General features: G+C 43.2%; 1 protein-coding gene across 1 annotated transcript in view; it reads left to right on the top strand.

Annotated features, from left to right (window-relative positions):
* Positions 1–3,963: 3,963 nt before the first annotated feature.
* Positions 3,964–22,286, top strand: part of ERC1 (ELKS/RAB6-interacting/CAST family member 1) — a 479,524-nt gene continuing 461,201 nt past the window's right edge. Inside the window, exon 1 of the mRNA XM_006019448.3 lies at positions 3,964–4,786. Coding sequence (XP_006019510.1) covers positions 4,118–4,786 — 669 coding nt within the window. The 5' untranslated portion in view covers positions 3,964–4,117. The remainder of the gene's footprint in view (positions 4,787–22,286) is intronic.

The following is a 22,286-nucleotide window of genomic DNA, read 5'->3' as shown; positions in this document are numbered from 1 at the left end:
TTAACTGAGCACCAGGTTCTGATTTAGTTGTTGATATCTATGGTTAAGGTAACTTAATTCCCTTGAGTGACAAGGAGGGTTTGTCTATCTACTAAGCAGTACTGAGAGCTGAATTGACATGTGCCTTATTTTCACTTAAGGTGTAAAAGTATAAATCTGTTTGCATGGTAGATTAGCACATCGTTTTAATATAGAAGATTGTGTGGGACCAGCTGCCTTCAGCTACTTGGGAAGTTACTTTTCTGTCAAGGACATGACATTCATTCTCTAAAGAAGCTATTAATAGTTTGACAAAATGCTGGCTAAAGCAAAGAGAGCAGTTTTTTGAATCTGTATTTAACTGTGCCTTCTGGAGTCATGATTTATATAACAGTCCACCAAAAGATTTTTGTTTTGTTGTGCTGATTTCAAATTCATTATTCAGAAATGTAAGGATTTAGTTGATGCTGTTTTACTTTCCAATTTTGTACTTGTATCAGTGTTGCCATGCTTTTCACTGCATTAGATATTATATACACTTTTAAGCAACTAAGCTGAGATTAAGTATTCTGTTAAATTGAAATGCATAGAACAAAATACATAGTACCCTTCAGTTGAATTAAGCTAAACCTAATTAGGGATGCTTAAATTCAGAATTAGTGTGCTACTGGAGTTCAGTGCTATTTCACTCATAAGCTTTAAATTCTCCCCCCTGTTATTTCAGACAGTCTTTCCTGAGAGTCTCCATGTACACAAGCCATCAGTGAATGCACTTTTGTTTTGGCAATTATGTGTTATCTGTTTTTCATGCCCAGTGAGGTGGAGTTGCTTTTAGCAAACTAATCATTTAGACACTATGAGATTAGTTTGAGAATGACTTAAGCTGACTTCCAATTCATTTCTTCTAAAAGAAAAAATGGTCTGTTTGCCAGTGTTCAAGATCTGGAGTGTAGCATATTGACCGTTACAATTAGGCTGACCAAAGCACTGGCAGCTGGCTCACATAGAGGTAGATAAGCCTTTCCATGTCTTCTCTCTCTCTGTCTCCTCCTGTGTAGCCAGTAGTTTACTAAGATCAGCTCTTTTCCAACTACCTAGATATATTTTGACCACTTCAAGAAAAGATTTAGGTAAGAAAACACTTCAGTATGGATGGAACCAGTTCTGAATTCAGCATTTTAGCAATACTATATTTATCTGCATACCACATGCATATTACCCTAAAAAATTAGCTCCCTGAAGTGGGATGTACCAGTTTCCCTCGATTTATGTGGGTTCTGTATGTGCAAACTCGCTCTTATGAGATGACCCCTTTTTATACCCCAGATTTGTTATATGCGAGGTAAATTCACTCCTATGCCATCAGGTCCAGGGCTCCGCTTGTCCCCACTCACCCCAGCCCCTGGGCTACATCATGCTGTGGTGCAGGCAGGTGGTGTCGGCTGCTCCCGGGGCCACTGCATCAGGGGGTGGGGTGAATGGGGAGAAGTGGAGGCCTGGGGTACAATCAGGTAAATCTATAGGGGAAGTGGTAGGAAGAGGGGTGCGGTGCAGCCTGTTGGCCACTCCCGGGGCTGCAGCAGGGAGCAGAGGAAACTGGGTGCAGGGTGTGGGATGGAACAGGGGTGGGGTCTTGCTGTGAAGCACACCCTGGCAGGGCTGTGGGCTGGGGGACTGCTGGACTCTTCTCTGGGGGCACATGCCCGTGGATCTGCGTGTGGGAGGAGAGCAGGCTGGGGCTGGCAGTGGCATCGGGCTCTTTCTGGCACTTGGTGGCAGTGCTGGGAGGGCAGGTTGGGGTGGGAGCTATGGCAAATTTTGGGGTGGCAGCAGCCCCCCTCCCATTGCTGCAGCCTGCCCTGAGCGTAGGGAAGAGCCCAGTGCTGCTGCTGGCTCCAGTCTGCCGCAGCAGCCTGCTCTCCTCCCACGTGCAGATCCGGGGGCATGCGCCCCCCGGGAAGTGTGTGGCGCAGCCCCCCAGCCACAGCCCTCCCGGGGTGCACGTAGCAGCAAGAGCTGTGCCCCCTCGTCCCACACCCTGCATCCACTTGGTTTCCTCTGCTTTGCTCTCTGCTGCAGCCCCAGGAGCGGCTGATGGGCTGCGCTGCACCCCTCCCACTGCCCCTTCCCTAGACCCAGCCTTACTCCCTCCCTCCCTCACTGTTGTGAGAATGTATCCCTATTTTTTACATTGTAAACTGAGTTCCCTTTATGCGAATTAGATTTATGTGCAGCTTTCTGGGCATGCGTGTACTGCATAAATTAAGGGAAACCTGTATGTCTTAAGCGGGGAAGGCAGTTTCTACACTGAAATAGAAGCATGGACACGCTAAAATGGCTGCTGATGGCGCTACTTCTCTCCCTTCTCTGGGGCTAGCATTCATCTGGGGCAGAGTCCAGTTTCAGCCTCTTGTAGCTGCTGCTGAGTTGATAGCAGCTTTTGGTTTCTGTGCTATGTTTGTTTATATTTCATACATTTAAAAATGGGACTCTTTATATTTTTCTTTCTTTACTCAATTTTTACAGCTTGTTATGTATATTTTCTTTGTCTTCAGTATTTGTCCTCTCTCTGCTGTTGTCCCAATCACTGGCGACATGTAGGGGGTGCACGCAGGTGCACGTGCACCCCTTGCACTCAGCCATGCACCCTCTGGAAGCGCCAACCAGAATCAGAAGCACATTTCTGGTTTCGCCACTGGTTCGGTGATTGGCTGTTGGGGGATCCCCTCCCCCCTCTTTTGGCGATCGGCTGGCTGGTGCCCCCCCCCAGACTTGGGAGGCACCAGTTGCCCGTGGTCCCAGTATTTTTCTCCATATTGGGTCTTCTGATTCACTTATTTGTTTCTCTACCCATTTTTACTGTCTCTTTCAACACTGTTCTTTCTTTTTAATATTTTCCATCAGTTTTTTTTAAATTCACTTTACTCACCTAGTCATAGACACACACTCGTATAGATCTGGGCAATTTTGCTAGTGACACAGCCAGAGGACCACATTTACTGGCAAAAGCTGACACAAGGGAAAGGATGAGACAGTAGCTAGTGAAAGTGCACAAATGAGACATCAGCTTAATTTCACTCCAATTCATGTGACAGGAGAGGGGCTGTGATTCATATCAGAGTGCTCTCCCTGCACTTTATTCAGGGATTCTATTTTTATTAGCTCTGTCTAATGTGTGTGAAAACACTTGAACTTTATGATGCATTTTGAAAGGATGAAAGGGCATTGTTTTTTTTTCTTTTTTCCCCTTTGTGCTAAATGGATAGACTTGAAGATATGAAGTAGAGATATATTTACATGAGTAAGCGGGTAGAAATGAGGACAAGACTCTCTCAAGCTTCATATTTGGGTCTTTTATAGCATAATAGAGCTAATATCTGTACCGTTTGCTACTTAGAACTTTGCTGGTAGCAACAGAAATTAAAAGTGCTATGGTCTTGTCAGTTTTGCTGTTGACTACTTAATGTAAATGGCAGCAGTAAAAAATAAGACAGTTTTAGGAGTGTTAATAGGACTGGAGCTGTCTACCAGTAGACTTAAGAAAACACTGCATTAGTGTATATTACATTTGCAACTATGGGAGGGTTTTCACAACCATTGGGACTGAAGACTCGGAAGCGTAGTATTCTTACATAGGGAAGAATTTTGTCTACTGAGCAGGTCCTTCATCTTAATTATAAAGTTTAAATTCCAGGCATAAGCTGCAGATGAGGATTGAAGTCGTGTTTGCAAGGGGAAAAATTAGGCTGTTCTGGTTCAGGCTGTGCCTATAGCAATATAAATGGCAAAGTAGAGAAGGAATAAAAATTACCTGAGTTTCAAATTTTCTGGTTTTGAAAACTATTTGTAAATTGCATTTTTGAGCATGACAACTAGCTGGGAGCATATTAGAGAAATGGAGCACTAATTGAAGGTGTGGGATAAAAACTGATGTATTTTGAGAAAATGGATATTTAATTTGTGTTGCTTTAATTGATACAGATACGAGCTCAAACACCATGAGTACATGACTTCAGAAATGGACAACTGGATCTGCAATAAATTGTGATTGGCCTTAAACTGACTTTCAACCACAGAAAAGCCTCACAGGATCTCTCCTTTCTGCTTTATATAGTCACCTCACACCACCTGTTCAGCCATGTATGGAAGCGCTCGGTCCGTTGGTAAGGTTGAACCAAGCAACCAGAGTCCAGGGCGTTCGCCAAGGTTGCCACGATCACCACGCCTGGGTCATCGTCGAACCAACAGCACTGGTGGGAGCTCTGGAAGCAGTACTGGAGGTGGCAGTGGGAAGACACTTTCCATGGAAAATATTCAATCCTTAAATGCTGCCTATGCCACATCTGGCCCTATGTATCTCAGTGACCATGAGAACGTGGGTGCAGACACCCCTAAAAGTACCATGACTCTTGGTCGATCTGGCGGACGGCTGCCTTATGGTGTGAGAATGACTGCAATGGGTAGCAGCCCTAACATTGCCAGTAGTGGTGTTGCCAGTGATACTATTGCATTTGGAGAGCATCACCTTCCTCCAGTGAGCATGGCATCCACTGTGCCTCACTCGCTGCGCCAGGCCAGGGATAATACTATAATGGATCTGCAGACACAGCTCAAAGAGGTATTGCGGGAAAATGATCTGCTGCGCAAGGATGTGGAGGTGAAAGAAAGCAAGCTGAGCTCCTCCATGAACAGCATCAAGACCTTCTGGAGTCCTGAGCTAAAGAAGGAAAGAGCACTAAGAAAAGATGAAGCTTCCAAAATCACTATTTGGAAGGAGCAGTATAGAGTTTTACAAGATGAAAACCAGGTTAGTCATCTAAGATCTTTATGTGAAGGGGGAAGGAAGGGAGTTATGTAGTTGGTGGAGGAAAGTGGGACTTGCATGGGTTTCTATTTTGCACTGGAAGTTAATATTGGGTTCCACCCCCTGCTTAGACACTGATAGAATTGTTGGGGATTTTTCCACGTGAAGGGAATAAGTGAGTGCTGTTTTTCAAACCAAAGTGGTGTTTGCTGAAAAGAAGTTATATTGGAATCTGCTTAATTAATTGCTGGGAAAAATAGTCACTATGGTCTTATTATGTGGTGCACTGAATCCTGACCAGATTCCTGTTGAGTTGTACACAGAACACTTTGGCTAATCCATCATCTGTTAAAGCATACTTAGTCGTTTCCAAATGAACATCCCTTGGCCTCCAGCTGGGGAGGCATACTAAATCAGAATTGAATTTGTTCCTCATAATTAGATGGCTTTAGAGGTACTGAACTATGTCCTCCATAGCACCTGTCAAGCCAGCTGATGCTCACAAAGCATTGAATACTCTTCAGCTTTTCTTGGCTCAACAAGACATAGGTGATTAATTATTCCATTATGCAGAATTATCTTTTATGTTGGCAGTGAGTGCATGCAAGAGCAACATTCTTTAACAGACTATTTTATTCCCTTATAATTATGTAATTCTTATATAGCAAGCACTCTGAATTTTTGTAGTAAGAAAGTGTACATTTAGCATTTATCTATATTATGTAATTCTCAAGCCAGGGTGCATACAATTTGCACTTGAGATTTTTATCATATATCTTCATTACAAATGTCAAAAAAGGTCTTTATTATATTCCAATATGGCATGGAGAATAATTAAAAGTGGCTAAATACTGGTGATAAATGACTGGATTACTAGCTGTCATTACCAACCCTGTGAGAGTGATGTATTTAACCCAATTTTAGTGTATACCAAAAGATTTCCTGACTCTGAGCATGGGTAGCTGTTTTACTCTTATGTCATGTAATCTAACCAGTTAGTTGATTTTTCTTTAAAAGTCAGGTTCCCAAGCAATGCAGGGAGCTTGGGGGTGCAGGCGGGGAATGAGGCCAGGTGGGGCAGTGATCCGGGGGCAGGCAGGGGATGAGGCCGGGTGGGAAAAGTGATCCGGGGGGGCAGGTGGGGGATGGGGCCAGGCTGGGGGAGTGGGCGAGGCCAGCAGAGGTCCCTCCCATGGTCCCCTCCCCCCTCCTCCAGCCTCTGCCACCCTCTGCTGTAGTGGCATAGAGCCCAGGTCCAGCTAACTCTGGCTGGCACGCTGCTTGCCCTGCATGGACAGTCAGCATGCTTCAGCATTGGGGTGAGGACCAGCCATCAAGATGCTCTGGCTGTCTACCAGAGTGTCTCGGTGGAGGACCTGAGTCTCCAGTTGCCTTAGTGCCCCATGCCCTGCCCTGCTTTTTTTGCCCGGGGTATTTTTTGACCTCTGGATATCCAGGGGTCTAGTTTTGCCCCAATGCTGCAAATTTGAAGTGCGGGAAACATTTTTTTTGTTCCCGACCGTGCCTCTTGCAGCATCTCAAACAGCTTTCAGATGCTGCAAGAGGCATGTGCTTGCTCATCTGGATGTACCTATGGTGTGTAGACCAGGCTGGAGTGCCCTAGAAGACTAGAGGCGTTATTTTAACCTTCTAGTAGACATAACTTTTTGTCTCTCTCAAGCTTCTGTTTTACAAAATATGGCTTTTGAGTCTTTTTTTATATTGTGTTTTATGACATAGATATAGGTTTAACTTGAGAACAAAATCTGTCCATATTTACCCAAAGTAGAGAGAGAGAGTTAACTGTGTTAGGCTGAAGGAAGGCAGGGCAGGATGGCACCTCATTGACTAACTTACGAATTCTCTAAGGTGCCACCCTGCTTTGCCATCTATACGTGTGCATTTATGCTCGGTAACCGCAATTACTGTGCAGTACAGGTGCATGTCTACAAGTGCATGCCCATACTGTGCAGTAAATATAGCGACTCATACCAACTTGAGCAAAAATTTGATACCTTTATCAAGTAGGTATCAAATTTATGGCTGATTAGTTACTGCACAGTACTGCACATGTAGATGCCTTACTGTGCTGTAACACTGTGTGTGGGGCCTGATTTGGGACTAAAATTAGCGTTAATGTGCTTTAACTCCTGCACTTGTAGATGCCAACCTATTCCCACTTACTGTGCAGTAAATTTAAGCCAGCATAAATGCACTTGTAGACACACCCATAGTGAACCAAACTGTTACAAGTGTGATTGGCAGACAAGGTTCTTTGGGTAAATCTGATATCTTCTGTCAGACCAACTAAAATAGTTGGAAAACTTCTTCTTTGCAAGTTTTTGGATACAAACACCTGAAAGCTTGCAAAGAAGAATTTTTTCCAACTAGTTTAGTTGGTATAATAAAAAATACCAGATTTACCCAAAGACCCTTGTCTGCCTATGTCCTTAGACCAACACAGCTACAACCAGTAAGTGTGGTTAAGCACAAGCATGAACAACTATTAGCTTTTGATTTAGTAGGCCAGATTGGACTTGAAATTTTCTGTGCTATAGTTCACACAGTTGCATTCAGTTGTCCAGTTAAGCAAATTGGGTGAAGACCTGATTCTTTGTAGTTTAGGAGCCTAGAATTTTCTCCTAGCCTTCCTCAGTGGTCAGCATTGTGTTCAGGAAGTTATTCAGGATGTTGAGAACTGTGTGATTAAGTCTCAACATACAGTCTCAAAAGTTGCACCTAAGTCTGGGTTGACTTTTATTTGTCCGTCTCTGATTGTCTGAAGTAAGTGATTGCCATAGTTAAGATGTGGCAATACCTTGTAGTTCTATTTATATATTCATTCCTTTAGGCAATCTTCACTTTTGGTCTTGGAAGATGGGCATAGGAAGAAGTTGTCACAAAAAAATAAAGCAATGGCATTGGCACATTTTAAAGTTGCATTACTCTCTGCTTCCAGATGAATGATTTCATATTTGAAATCACACAAGACCTGAATGATTCAGTAAAATCCATTCATTTGACATACTGTAAGCATTTGTTACCTTGGAAATCACCTGAGATTATTTTTTTAATCTTATTTTCTGCTGACTTGAATAACTGTTTAGGGGAAAAAAATCAACATATTATTTAAGCATAGGGCAAAACAGAGTTTGTCATACTGGTCCATAGCATTACTCCTAATGTGTGATAGTATGCATGAAAACATGCAATTTGTGAAAGTTCAGTATCCCAATATGACACGGTTTGTGTATTATTGGATTGATAAATATCAAAGAAGGAAAAGTGAAGTAAATAGAAAAAAACTTATTTTTTAATATTTAATGTTCAGGCAACTGTAAAGTTTGTCTACTGGTTGAACTGACATACCAGCAAAATGAAACCTCAGTTCTTATCTTTTACACCAGGTTGGGCAAAATGGGGGATCTGGCCAGTAGCTGGACTCCATTTCCCAGCAGCTCCTGCCTGTGTTGCTGCAGCTAGTTTTTTTGGAGACCCCAAAAAATGACAGCGTAGGGCTATGACAGTGTAGGGCTGGGGCTTCCACAGGAACCATCCCAAGCAGTGGTGGTGGGGAACTGCTTCGGGGCTGAAGCTGGGATTTTGTGGTGGTGACGGTGTGTTCCTGAGCCTGGGCAGAGCCATGATCCACTGCCCACATGCCCACTGGAGCAGAGGTGTGATTTCCTGCCTGCACACCCCTGCAGGGTATGCAGGTAGCAGATTGTGGCTCTGCCCTGACTCAAAATCCCTGCCGCAAAATCCCATCTCCAGCTCTGGAGCAGCTCCCTGCCCAGCCACACAACCTGCAAGTGTTGCTTGGGTTGGTCTCCGTGGAAGCCCAGGACTTTGCCTACCCCTGTTTTACACTGTTTTACCAATGGGATAGTATTGTAGAAATCTCAAGATTCTTCTGTCAGAACTGTCAGACTTAAATACTTATGTTTGCATTACTTTTCATTGGCATTAAGAGGTTGAAATTCCACCTGAACAAGACAGTTGAGAAAAATGTCTTGTCTTAAAAGAAAACCTATTTTTTTTTCTTCAAATGCTTGTTACAACATTTGAACATTTTATGAAAATAGAGTACAGGTATATAGTACACAGTTGGCTTCCTTGGTAGCTTAAACCCTTTGGAATGGAACATTCAAGTGGTTTGTTATACTATGAAAATCATATGTAGCGATTGAAGAATATTGTTTTTCTTTATTCTCTTTCCTACCCTTCCCCCATACTCTAATTAAACACTTAAGACTATTGCAGGACTCTGTTCTCAAGGCACCCACTATAATTACCACTGCAGTGTTGGGATTGTGTAACTTTAGTCCAAAAAAGGAAGGGTGCAATTTAATAGTAAGTGAAGCACTGCAATGTGATGTAAAAACTAGAAATGCTAATTAATAGATTATAGTTAGCTAAGAGTATGCCCTAATTAAACTGAATTCATTATGTCCTCTATAGCCCTCTGGAGTTGATCATTTCACCCTTTCTAAAGGAGATCAGTTTAATAGGATTTATTGTAATTAAATAGATTTTTCTATTTAGACTCTGAACCTGGGGTTTCTCTGAGATCTATGGGGGCACCTGAGATATGTCCATTGCCCCAGTAAAATTGAATTACCCTCGTATTATCTTCCAGAATACTTGTAGGAATTGATTTTAGATGCCAATACTTGTCCTTCAATACATCTTGTTTAATAAAGCACCTGGCCATTGACAAGGCCTAAATGTTGTATTGAGTTTAACTAAACACAGAAGCATCTGGAAACACTAGCTTTGTTCATGGAGCCAAAACCTGGGGTATCCTCTGTCAGGGGAGAGCTCTTAGCTTTTATTTGTTGCTTGACTGTGGAAAACTAATAGCTCAATTCTTCTGTTGCAAAGAACTCTGAAACACCACAACAGGTCAGAATGCTTTTGACAATATATATTCCTATTTGAAATCTCTGAGTTTATCTTGTGAATCATGTACACACCTAATAGTGCTAATACTGCACAGCACCCCAAGGCACCTTTAAAAGGATCTTACAGCACTTTCTGGTGCTGTTGCCCTAAACCACTCATTGTCGAAGACCAGTGGTGCTCAGTGCTCAACCTTTTTGGCCAGTGGACCAGATGAGCAGTGCCCAAGCCATCTGTGGGCTGGATCTGGCCAGTGGTCCCAATCTGGTGCTCAGGGAAGGTGCAGTGGGTGAGGACGCAACCTGGACCCAACTGGGCCCCTTTGAGGGAGGGAGGGAGTGGTGTGGCCTGGCTCTAATCTAGTTATGGGGAGCTTGGGGTTTGGGAATTTGGCAGGGAAGAGGGTGTCTATGTTATCTGCTACCATTTCCCTGCTGCTGTAATTTCTGATGTGGGGAGTCTGGTGGGCCAGATGCAATGGCTCTGCAGCCAGCACTTGGCTAGCAGGCTGGAGGATGAGCACCCCTGTCATAGATCAGTGATTCTTAGCCTTTTTTAGACTTGAGGTACCCCTTGATAGACTCCAGGTACCTCTTGGAAAATGGCAGCTTCTAGTTTTCACTCAATTTTTATTATGGAAAAATAACAGCAAATCTTCTGTTGCAAAGAGCTCAGAAGGACCACATTAGGTCAGCATATTTTTAATGCTATACAATACTATTTAAACTCCCTGGGTTTATCTTGTGAATTGTGTTTGCACACCTAACAATGCTAACATTCCATGGCACCCTTGTCAATAGGGGTGGACAGTTGTTTGGGCCGGAGGGCCACTTAGGGCATTCTGGTGAGCTGTCATGGGCTGGGTCAGCAGCGCCCCCCACCTCCCCTGCAACAGCTCATCATCATTTCCTCAGTGACCCTCCAGCCCAAATAATTGCTTCTCCCTTCTCTCTAAGGGCAGAGAGCACAAAGGTTAGGGGATCCTAACTTTATGTTCCCCCTTTCTTCCTGCACCCCCTCCCCTGCCCTGGGTCTCTGACACGTGGCTGGGCCAGTGCTGCACTATATTCCTGTCCACTGCCTTGGGCCACATGGGCACAGCTGGCATGGCTCCTGCCTGATCCAGCTGTGTGCCAGGGACTTAGAGTGGAGGAGGGGATGCATGGAGAAAGGGGGGAAATGGAGTGTGGAACAGGCCCAGCTGAGCCTGGATTACCTGCAGCTCCCAGCCTCCATCTCTCTATACCCACTCCCCTGCCCTGAGTCCCTAGTCACTAAAAAAGTTGACTAAGATGCTTTTAGAGACTTCTAAACTTCTTTGAGGTATCTCTGCTTGTTTTTGCTAAGTAGGATACTTGACATTTGCAATATGACAACTTAAAAAAGAGTACCTATTTATTTATTTATTTAATTTACAAACCAAAATGTGTTTAGATTGTGATATTGAAGTCTGTGATGGTCACATTATGGAGCTGTGTGCGCTAGAGACATTCTTTCGTATTAAAGTTTTTTATGCTCTGAATGAGATCTTAATGAGGAGTTAGGGCTGACAGTAAGAGGTGTTCTGATGTCTGTCATCTTCTTCCGCACCTTACTGTTACTTACCATCTATGTTATCCAATTCTTCCTAAGATATTTCCAGTAGCAGAGAAAATGCAAGAAGGAAGGTTCTTCTGAGAACTTGTCTGTTTTGTTACATGTCAGATTTGTTCATTCTTTTGTTTTTCCATAAAGTATTTACCTGTCCCTGACATTGGTGCAAAAATCTTGCTACTGTTGAGAGTTAATGAGATGAAGAAGGCATTTTTCTTTTGGAACTAATTACTCATTTTATGGTAAACCCCAGGTAGACTTACTACCAATTTGAATCTTCTGTAAAGAAATGTGATCAGTCAGTTTGCTCTTTGCTTTGGGATTTGTCTTTAAGGTAATCTTGTTCTTTCACAAAAGAATAGAGATTGTTTTTTACACAAATTTTGAGAACACTGCAGTTGCTAGCATCTTCGGAAATGTTTTTTTTCTACTTTATGGTGATCAGCAGGCAAATATTGCCTGGTATTCATAGATTTTTAAGGTGAGAAGGTGGGTGATCATCTAGTCTGATCAAGTATATATATGCCACAGAACTTCCATAAAACAAATTTGTGCTTCAAATTCACTTGTTGTAGTTGAACTGAAATGTATCTTTTTTGGGGGGGGAATGCAATTTTGCTTTAGACTTCCAATAGAGAATATACCACCACAATTCCTAGACTGTCCCAGTAATTAACACTTCACTAATAGAAAAATATACCTTATTTCCATAAAATAAATACTAATTATGAACTGCTAACCTTCTTTGTGGTTTCTTTACTGAACATTCCTTTCTTGAATATGAGATTGTCATGCTTCTTTACCTGGTTATGCAACTACTCAGTGTCTCTGTTCCCAAATGTCATTACATATCCATATATATTTTCTTCCTGTACAACCACGAAATTTTACTTTATACAAGTGAATTTTCTTCTGGCTTCAGGCAGGAAGCATATAGCATGCATTGCAGGTCATAAGAATTGATCCGTTGCTTGCTAGCACAATATGTATTAAGTGTATGACTATATGTAAAAGGACAAAGCCTCACAAATTCATTCTCAAATCCTTCAACTCCCCCTTATTTACTACTCAGGTTTGCTTATACTGCTGTATCCCAAGCAAATCCAAGACTGAACACTTTTTTGGGTTGTGTCTATTTTCTTCCTTTGATATAAAAGTGTGTGCTGCACTTAATTGTTATCACATTATCAGTACTACCATTTTGTACTTGTGGTTTTCCTGAAGTTCAAGGACCAAAATATACTATCCTCTTTAGAAATGGACATGCTTTTATTTATATTGCTTTGAGATAGAGAGTAAGTTCTGAGGCATTCTGTATAGAATATATTGCCTTTTGTTATTCTTCTAGAAATCTTTATATGGCAGAGTTTCTGAAGCAGTTCAAATTAGGAAATCAATTCTGCTTTGCTGGAAGTCCAGAATGAATGTTTATACCTACTCAAGTCTAACTAAGCCTTGAGTATACAGGGAGGAATTTATGGACCTAACAGTAGGAACCTGTTTTTGGCAAAGAACTACTTGCCTGAATGCTGATGGGGGTGTTGAAGTACTCTCTCATTATGTCAGTTGAACATATCTTCTTCTAAACCTATTTTAGAATCGATTCAGGGCAGTGATTCGAATCACTGTCCTCTGAATTGACTGAATACGAATCTGAAGCAAATACTAGCCACTTAGCACAGGCCTAGCAGGCAGCACTACCCCAGTGCACTAATATTGGGTCCCAGGGAGCTGGTATTACTGCCCCCTCCCAGCCTCCCACACCAGGATTGGGATCTGGGGCCTCACACTGCCCCCTCTCAGCACCCTCCATGCTGGGATTGGGCACTGGGCACAGCACCACTCCTGCCTGGGCTGGCATACAGGCCCCAGTGCCACTGGCTCTCCAGCCACCAAATTTCTGGGTCTGTGTGGAGGAGCCTTGTGGGCCAGATGACACAGGACCACAGGCTGGAGGTTGAGCAATCCTGATTTGGACCTGTACCTTTTATATGTAGATCACGGGAAGTGAAATAGATAAGGTCCTGCAGCATCCTCTCTCTACTCTTTGAGAGAAGAATAATGTTCTGCCAAACTTCCTAATTTAGAAAACATTGAGAAACTGGATTCAAGAAGAGTGCTGCTTTGCTACTGCTGCTCCTCTGTCAGAGGAAGAGAGGTCAAGAATATCACTGATGATGTGATATGTGAACCATGAAAGGGGAAAAATCTATCCCACAGGTCTGAATATTGTTTCTTTATTCCTTTTCCTTAAAAAGATCCAAAAATAAACAAGGAAATGAAAATAGGTACATTTCCCTTCCACTAGCTGCTTATCATGCATTGATAATTGAAATATATTTGATACGATAAATTGATTTGAACTAACAGTATTTCCAGATAATCAGTTTGGCAAGTTACTTTTTACATTCATTCATAGGTGTTAAAATATTAGGAAGTTTTGAATAGACAAAAGATTTTTTTTCATACAACTTGATTTGCTAATTTTGAGTTCTTTTCAGGTTTATGTTACAGGATATAAGAAATGAAAGAGCACATTTCATTAAATTGAAATAAGGGAAATGTAGTTTGAATATTAGTAAGAACTTTCTCACCTTGTAGGTTAGAACAAAGTGCCCAGAGGGGTTGTGAATTCCCCATCCTTGGACATTTAAGAACAGGTTGGATAAACACTTATCTGGAAAGGGTCTGAGTAGAGGGTTGGGTTGGATGACATCTGGAGGTAGCCCTGTTTCTCTATAATATAAAATAAGCAGTTCTTTCATGCAGAAAGGGCCACATTGTTCACAATTTCAGCTGAAGTTAGAAGCATATCTGGCAATCATAAAGAGAGGGGGGTGACCTTGCCCTTTCATAGCCCACTGGGTATTTTTCCCCCTTTTTTGGCTGTTGTCATGACTGCTGAAAAGCTTAAATTTTGAGAATTTGTCTCAATTTCTTATTGAACTTTCCAATTTTTTCTGTTTTACCATGTGAACTGTTTGTTGTGGAAATCTCTTTAATATAGAGTCTTGTGAATATCCTGATGCAGGGCATTTGCTCCTTTATGGTTTTCCCTTGTCATCTTTCTTGCTGTTGTAGTAGGTAGGAATTGTCTCCCTTCCTAAACCAGGGCTGTCCATCTTCTGAGGAGCCAGGGTCTGCATGCCCTGTAGTTTCATAGGCGGCACTGCCCTGCACTCAGCGGTGGGCACAGGAGTGGGAGCCCAGTGGTCCCAGGCACAGTTGTAGTTGGAGTGATTGAGGGAGGCTGTGCTCAGGTAAGAGCTCATGGGATCCAAGTGGCCTGCAGGCTGCCAGTTGAACTGCCCTGCCTTAAACCATTTCTTCTTTCAGAAAAACGGAGAATGACAGTAGAAAAAATAACTTGTCTGCGTTCAAGTTAGTTTGACTTGGGGTCAGAGGGGACCTGGGTTAGGGTCAGAAGGGAGAGCAACAAGGGTGATGTCATGGGGGACAAGGATCTGTTGGGAGGCTAGTCTGAGGGGGGAAGGAGTCCAGGAAAGGTAGTTGTATTTTTATGAAAACTTACTGACTGTCCAATAGATACTGTGTACTGCTCTGTAATCCTGATTAAAAGAGGGAAAGAAGTGCTTGTAATGAGGGTGGCCAGCAAAGTACCAGTAGCACAAGCTTGAAAATACCAAAATGCACGCTGGTGTTTGGGTTCCACAACTCTAGGTTGCAAGATTTTTTTTGTCATTAAGGAATAAAAGGACACTTCTAAAAGCTTCATAGAAATGAAAAAAAGTACAACAGAGGCCAGATGCAATACTGTCACTGAGTTCTGACTCACAGGAAGGAAATACAATGGGATTTACTTGCAGGAAAATGAATGACTAATAAACAGCCTGATTATGGTTTACATAACTCCTGAAGTATTAGTGAAAGAGAAGCTCTGTGTATTGACAGTGTGCAAAAAAAAAAAAAAAAAAAAGCCAGCAGCATACTGGAGTGTCACTTGCAGATTAAGGGAAGTGATTCTCTTGCTCTGTTCAGCACTGGTGAGGCCTCACCTGGAGTACTGTGTCCAGTTTTGGGCCCTGCACTTCAAGCAGTATGCAGACAGTTTGGAAAGAGATTACAGAGACAGTGGTGATGGGCTTTTCTTTGTGGCCATAGGGGACAGGACTAGGATCAAATTGCCTAAAGCTACAGCAAGGGACATTTCGTTTGGAGATTAGGAGGAACTTTCCTAGTCAAGCGTTGGAACATGCTACCTAGAGAAATTGAGGTAAATCCATCCTTGGTAGTTTTCAAATGTATATCTGTCCTTGGAACTTTTCAAGGCACTTGGCTGGGATTAGTCAAGGGTGATCTTGCTTTGAGCGAGATGACTAGCTGACTTCGTGAGATCCCTTCCAACCCTACTTTCCTATGATTACTGCCAAATACAAACATATGTGTCTTATGGTAGTGATTCTCAGCCATGGTGCCATGAGACCCTTTAAGGGATTCAAGATAAGAAACCAAGGTGCAATGTTCTGTCAGCAAGTAGGCATAAAGGTTAATTTGGGATTACTTTCTGTGTGCAAAGATTAGTTGTCCTTTGTTGTCATCTTCTGCAAGTGTCAGAGAAGCTGAAAAATAACAGCAGTCTGCCAATCACAAGAGCATTCCTCATATTGAACTGTATCTTTGTAATCTAGTTTTTCACAAGACTTCAAAGTTATTGTGTCTTGAAATGAGAATCTTTGGAAAATAAGTCTCTTATTATTATGGACAGTTTGCTGGCAGCATATTAAGGGTCAGGTGGACTTGTGGTTGTTCATGTTGTACACAGGTTTGGGGACTCATCTTCACCTTCCACAGCCAAATCACATAGCTTTGTGCTCTGGACCCAGCCTGTGGAGCCAGAAATTTGGTGGTGGGAAAAGCACTGCTCATCCCACCACCAAATTTCTGTCCCTGTGGGCTGGAATCAGCCCATGGACCGCATTTTGACACCCCTGCTTTAAAGGCTCCCTTTTGTTACAGTTACCCACCTCAAAGGGCTTTTTGTTAACAACACAGTTCTACCTTTTCATATTTTATCAAATCTACACTTCAGCAAGCATTATGAAAACTTTTCCACTAAGTTGAGTTTTGGTAAGAATTCACTTCACTTGTACAGAGGTTGTCCCCATAAATTGTTTGTGTGGTGGATTTTTGGAGGACAAGAGCTCGCTGAAAGAAAACTTGATCTTGACTATTTAAAATTGCACAGAGCACATAAAAGTATATTTTCAATAAGCATTTATATGCTAATGTGCTGAAGCAGGGGTGGGCATCCTGTGGCATAGGCAGCCTCTGTCTGTAGTATGCAGCAGACTAAAGAGGGGGCAGGCAACACAGTGGCAGATAAGGTGAAGGGACAGAAAGCAGAGCAGCAGATCAGGCAGGGAGTGCAGAGCAGGGAGCAGAAAGAAGAGCAGTGGCTTGTGCAGGGGAAGGGGTTTGGAGTGGCATTCAGGGAGGGAGGCATTCAGGGAGTTAATTTGTGGCACATCAGCCAAAAACGTTTGTCCCCACTGCCCTAAGGAGTAGATGGTCCAAGAACACTTCGAGGTATTTGCACTTACTGTATACCTACACATTTATATATAGTTTGAAAGAGTACTGGAGACAGGCCAATGTAGTGACCCTACTTAAAAAAAAGCAAAAAGGAGGACCCAGGGAACTACAGACCAGTTAGCTGCACCATCTGGGAAATTACTGGAGCATATCCTAAGGAAGGTCATTTGTGAGCATCTGGAGGAGGAAAAGCTGAACCCAAGCAGCCAGCAAACAGCGAGGCTTTTGACAAGGTCTCACATGGCGTTCTCATAGCCAAATTGGAGAAATGTGGGCAGCAAGGCCAATTTAGATTGGATATCCAGAAACATTTCTTCACTGTGAGAATAGTGAGGCAGCAGAATAGAGTGCTTAGGGAAGTTGTGGGCTCTCTGTCACTAGAGGTGCTCAAGAAGAGGTTAGGCAGCCATTGCTTAGGAATGATCTAGGCATAGCTATGCCTATGTAATTTCATGGGTATTTCCCATTCTTCTGTGGGCTTTGCTGGTTGTTACCCCCCTCCCCCCACTTTTCACTCTTCCTGTTAAATGTTAGGGTGTTTTTAAGCCTTCCTCAGAGGCATTGAGTGTTGGTTACAGCCAAGGCTGGGCATTATGACTGGTCATGCCAGTGCTCCTGCTGGAACCAAAGCCAGAGGTTCCTGGCTAGAGGGTCTTTCCTATCTGTTCAGGGTCAGTCTGATTGCCATATCTGGTGTCAGGAAGAAATTTTACCCCATGGTCAGATTGATATAGACCATGGAGTTTTTGCCTTCCTCTGTAGTGGAGGGTTTTGCCCTCTACCTGGGATCTCTTCAGTATATATATACAACATTTCAGAGGAGCAGAACATTGGCTGTTGTGGTTCCCCCACTTTACTTTTAGCAAGTCAGAGTGTTAATTCTGTGTTGTGTCAGGGTAGTCTTACATGGAGTTCAGATTATAGATTGTATGGGATGGTTTGGATAGGGATGATCATGCCTCAGGCAGGGTGTTGGAGTAGATGACCTCTGGAGGTCCCTTCCAGCCCTAGTTCTCTATGATTTGACTACAGAGTATAGACATGCACACAGTGCAAAAACTGCAACAAAAAAAAAAGAAGTCTGAAAAAATGTGAGAAATTAACAATAACAGCAGCAGCCTTAGAAAAACCATTATGCCAGGGTTCAGCCACATACAGCTGATGAAGCCCCTGGGTCTGGCCAATGGAGCTGCAGGGCTTTACCTATGCTGGGGCTTAGCAGCGAGAAGGAATGGCAGGGCCAGGGAGGTGGAAGCTGTGCCCACGCTGTTGCTGCTTCTCTTCTCCATCCCCAAACTGTGGTATGGGCGCAGCTTCAGTTGGAGGGGAACTGTGACACGGCCAGGCTGGATGAGATAGGACAGGGAGAAACGGGAGCAATACAGAAACAGCTTCCAGTTCCTCAATCTTGGCTCAGCTGCCTTACGGGTGGAAGCTGCATTCACACTGCAGCCAGTGGTTCCTGTTTAGATATTATAGCACACTGAGTGATTCCTGCATGACACAATGAATGCTGAAATTCAATTCAGAGGGAAAGTCAAAAAGTCATAGCATTAGAATTGGATATCAGTCTGGTTTTACCTGTTGTTCCCCACTAGTTGTGAACATTGCTGACTGAGGAACTGTCTTAAGATGTCACCATTCTGGAAACGTTTTAAAATATTGAAACTTCACTGTAACATGAGAGCAACAGCTAGAGCAGATGAATTGTGCTACTTATCTCAAGAGGATTGGAGAGAGGACCAGGCCTACATACAGAGATTGCTCTGATCTTATCAGAGTACTAGAAAACTTTACAACAACACTTAGAAGTGATAACAGGAGAGGCTACTGGAAAGTATATTCTTTTGCCAAGCATCACATTATGCCTTTCTGACACAGTTCTACCTTTTAAGATATGCAAGAGGCAATTTTGGGTCAGAGGAGCTTTTGCAATGACCAATAACAAAGGCCAAGGTCAGCCACTTGACAGAATAGATGTTTACCTTCTACAGCCTGTGTTTAGACACAGATAGGTGTATGTTGTACTGTCAAAAGTGAAAATCATTTGTCAATCTGAAAATGCAAATTATACAGACAAATGATCTATTACCAAACGTAGAAGGCGTTTACATGAAAAACATGATATTTTGAAAAATCTTCCAATGATGTTTTGTATTATACTATCATCCCCTCAAAATCACATACTATTTATCTCCCCTTCATAATTTTCAAAATGATTGAACCTGCTTATGTTTAATTCAGTGATGCATTTGAAACCCTTCTGAAATGACTCCAAGTTCAACAAGTTTATTTCCAAAGGCAAGTGAACTATTTTGTTGTGTTTTTAACCTAAGTTTTGTCATAGGATCCTGTGGAAATATTTAAAAGTCTGTGACTTTAAATCTCTCCTCAGTTGGTTGTACAATAAGGTTGAAAAATTGAAAATTCCAATGGACCAGGACAAATTTTTAGACAGAATTGGTTATGCTCTGCTTTACTCATGATTTGAAGGGGTTTTTTTACATGACCTTTACGTGAATTCAACACAGAATTTGACTGAAGATCAACAGGAAAAGCAGGAAAGAGCCGAATGGTAAAAGAAAGAACTATGGCACTGTTGAAGGAAGAGGAGAAGATATTGTGAAACCAGATGAATGAGTTTGAGTTGATCAGCGGCATAATGTTTAAGCCTTCAGAGAGCTCTCAGTTGGCAAAGAAAGTTGGTATAAAGTGTTATTTGAGAGAGAATCTTATGTCTAAAGGAACTGTGCAACCACAATTAATGCTTTTAGCAAAAATGTACTGGTTAGACACTTGCATAGGAAACCTGAACAGTTACGCTTGTGCAGCCACAAAGGTAAAAATACTCTATGATTTGTTTCTTCAATTTTAATTTTAGCAACTCAGGCTGGATTTCAAATAGCAGAAGATATGTTTACAATTTAATAATGAAGAAATCTGAATATATCAATGCATGACATATTTAAGACCAAAGGTTGATCAAATAGAAGTCACACTAACTTTTTTTTTTAATAAGGCTATTTATGTTATTTGTTCTTTACTTTCTATTGAAATCTGACAGTGCTAGAGTAAATGCTTTTATTTAAATTTCTAATTTAGTAAAATATTACATTTTACATAGCAGCATTTTCTACTAAAAAGTATAAGCTTAAAATGTTCCAGTGTGGTACAAAAGCAAGCTGAGGGTACCATTAACAGCTTACTGTGAGAACACCACAAATTCAGATGCACAATTCTTCATGCTAATTTGCCTCTTCATCTTGCTTTCGCATCAGTGTAGTCAGTCACTGGCAGCAGAAGAATGCTTTCCCCAAAAGTTCAAAACAAAACACAAAAACATAGCAGCCAGCATTTCATTTCAGTCCTCCCTGCTGCCTTCCCTGCCCACCCCTCTTCCCCCCTTGGAAAATGATAAATATTTATCTTTAACTCTTTGACTAGCAGTTTGGCAAAATCTATTGGTCTTATTCCTAGATGTATTTTAGGTTTTGCAACTGCCCATCTCCTCAGCTTTGCTGCATCTTCTGAGGTATGTATAATAGCTGGTGCCCTCATAATCTTCAGGAAGAGGACTAGGCCAATATAAGCCAGGGGCTAAAGGAAAGGCCTGTGCCTCCTGTACAAAGATTTTTCTATTTAGTATTGCAGTCTGGCCCTTGGCATGAAAAGGTTAGACACAGCTGTTTAAGGTCCTCTGTTGGGCACACACTAAACTGCTAGGCTGAGTCCTAATCCATTAGACCTGATGTGTATTAAACCTCTCAAGTCTGAGCAGAGCTTGTTATTCCCCTGGATTGGGGAACAGATTTTGTTTAGCACACCCTCCTGAGAGGTAGAGGTAGAAACTGTAGTCCAGCTGTCTGTCTTCTCAGTCTAGTAGTGACCAATCAGTTCTCCCTTTGCTTAAACATACCCTCTTCTGTAACTTACCATGGAAGATGTGAGACCTGGTTTACCGTTTAACTGTTCAGGACTACATGATAAATGCAAGTGCACCCAAAGGCCTTACACAAAGTTTATGAATACACTGTTGCTCTTTACTTAATAGCAGGAGAATTGCAGAAATTTAAACAAAAATAAACCCTTTTGTTCTCTTGATCATTCTTTGTCCTAGCTATTTTGGCACCTTGGGCACTACAGGGAAGAGGACAGTGTCAAGTGCTGAACAGTGTGTGTGGGGGCGAGATAAATGACAAGTACAAGAGAGCGGGGGTGCAGAAAGCATCCCTTCCACTTGCCTCTCCATTTGGTATCCACTTGCTTCAACCTAGTACCAGTGTTGGCTGCTGTCATGTCCTCTGGGGATTCCAATATCCTTCTTTGCAACTCACTGATATAACTTATCTTGGACGTGTTACAGCAGGGGCAGGCAATTATTTTGGCTGGAGGGCCATGTAATGAGTTTTGGCGAGCTATGGAGAGCCACAAGGGTAGCCCTATCTTTTGACAGGTACCCTGCCCCCTAGTTGCCATCTTGGAACTGGAAGTCCTGCCCCCTAACCCCTGACTTTTGGAAGTACAGTACTCCATTTGGGAAGGGGGGTTGCCATCTTAGAACTGGAAAAAAACCCAAATCGTATAGCAAAAATAAAACAACCACAATAACATATCTGAGGTGTTTTTTTTAAATTTTTTCCCTGATTTGTGCGTATTTGCATCGTGTATATCAGGGGTGTCCAACCTTTTTGAATGTGGGGCTGGATCATGAACTTTTTATCACCCAGTGGGCTGGCAGGAGCGGGTGCTCATGCAGCCTGTCCAGTCTGGCCGCAGCCTGGGGGCGCAGGGGGTCAAGAGGTGCCGCCTGACCATGCCGTGTCCTCCCTGCCACCTGGGCAGCCTCAAGGATGCTCCCACACCTGCAAACCTGGGCTCAGCAGCCAGGGGGACATGTGGGGAGTCTATAGGGGGTGCAGGATGTACAGGGACACCCCCCTGCTCCCTCTCCCCTGGGGCAGCCTGAGCCCAAGCGACAGGGGTCCCTCCCTCCCCAGGGTCCACGACTCACCACCCCCAGCGTGATGTCTGCAGGCACAGGGTGATGCGGGGAGGAGGGAGCGGCGCCGGCTTCCCGCCCCGAAAGCCACAGCAGCAGCAGCATCTCCCACAGGCCTGGCCGCAGCATCCCTCCAAGCCAGCATCCGCGCTCCCTGTGCCCACCCGCCCGCAGCACTGTGACCTGCTCCAGCCCACATGGCCGGCAGGGACCGGTGCAGGGCGGGGCCGGCATGCAAATGAGGAAGGGAGGGGTGGGGCTAGGAATGGAAACCCTGCAATGTGGGAGAGGGGAGGAGCTAGCATGCAAATGAGGAAGGGAGGGGTGGGGCAAGGAAGGGACACTGTGAAATGAGGGGGAAGGGGAGGAGCCGCACCGCGTCGGCAACATCAAGCTGACGTGGTACGTGTGGGAACCTTGTCTCTTCCCCAGCCCTTCAGCAGCGCTTAGGCAACT

Source organism: Alligator sinensis, unplaced genomic scaffold, assembly GCF_000455745.1.
Source record: "Alligator sinensis unplaced genomic scaffold, ASM45574v1 scaffold87_1, whole genome shotgun sequence".
In the NCBI taxonomy this organism is placed as follows: Eukaryota; Metazoa; Chordata; order Crocodylia; family Alligatoridae; genus Alligator; species Alligator sinensis.
The sequence above is the reverse complement of the archived record's forward strand: the minus strand, read 5'-3'. Positions and strand labels throughout refer to the sequence as shown.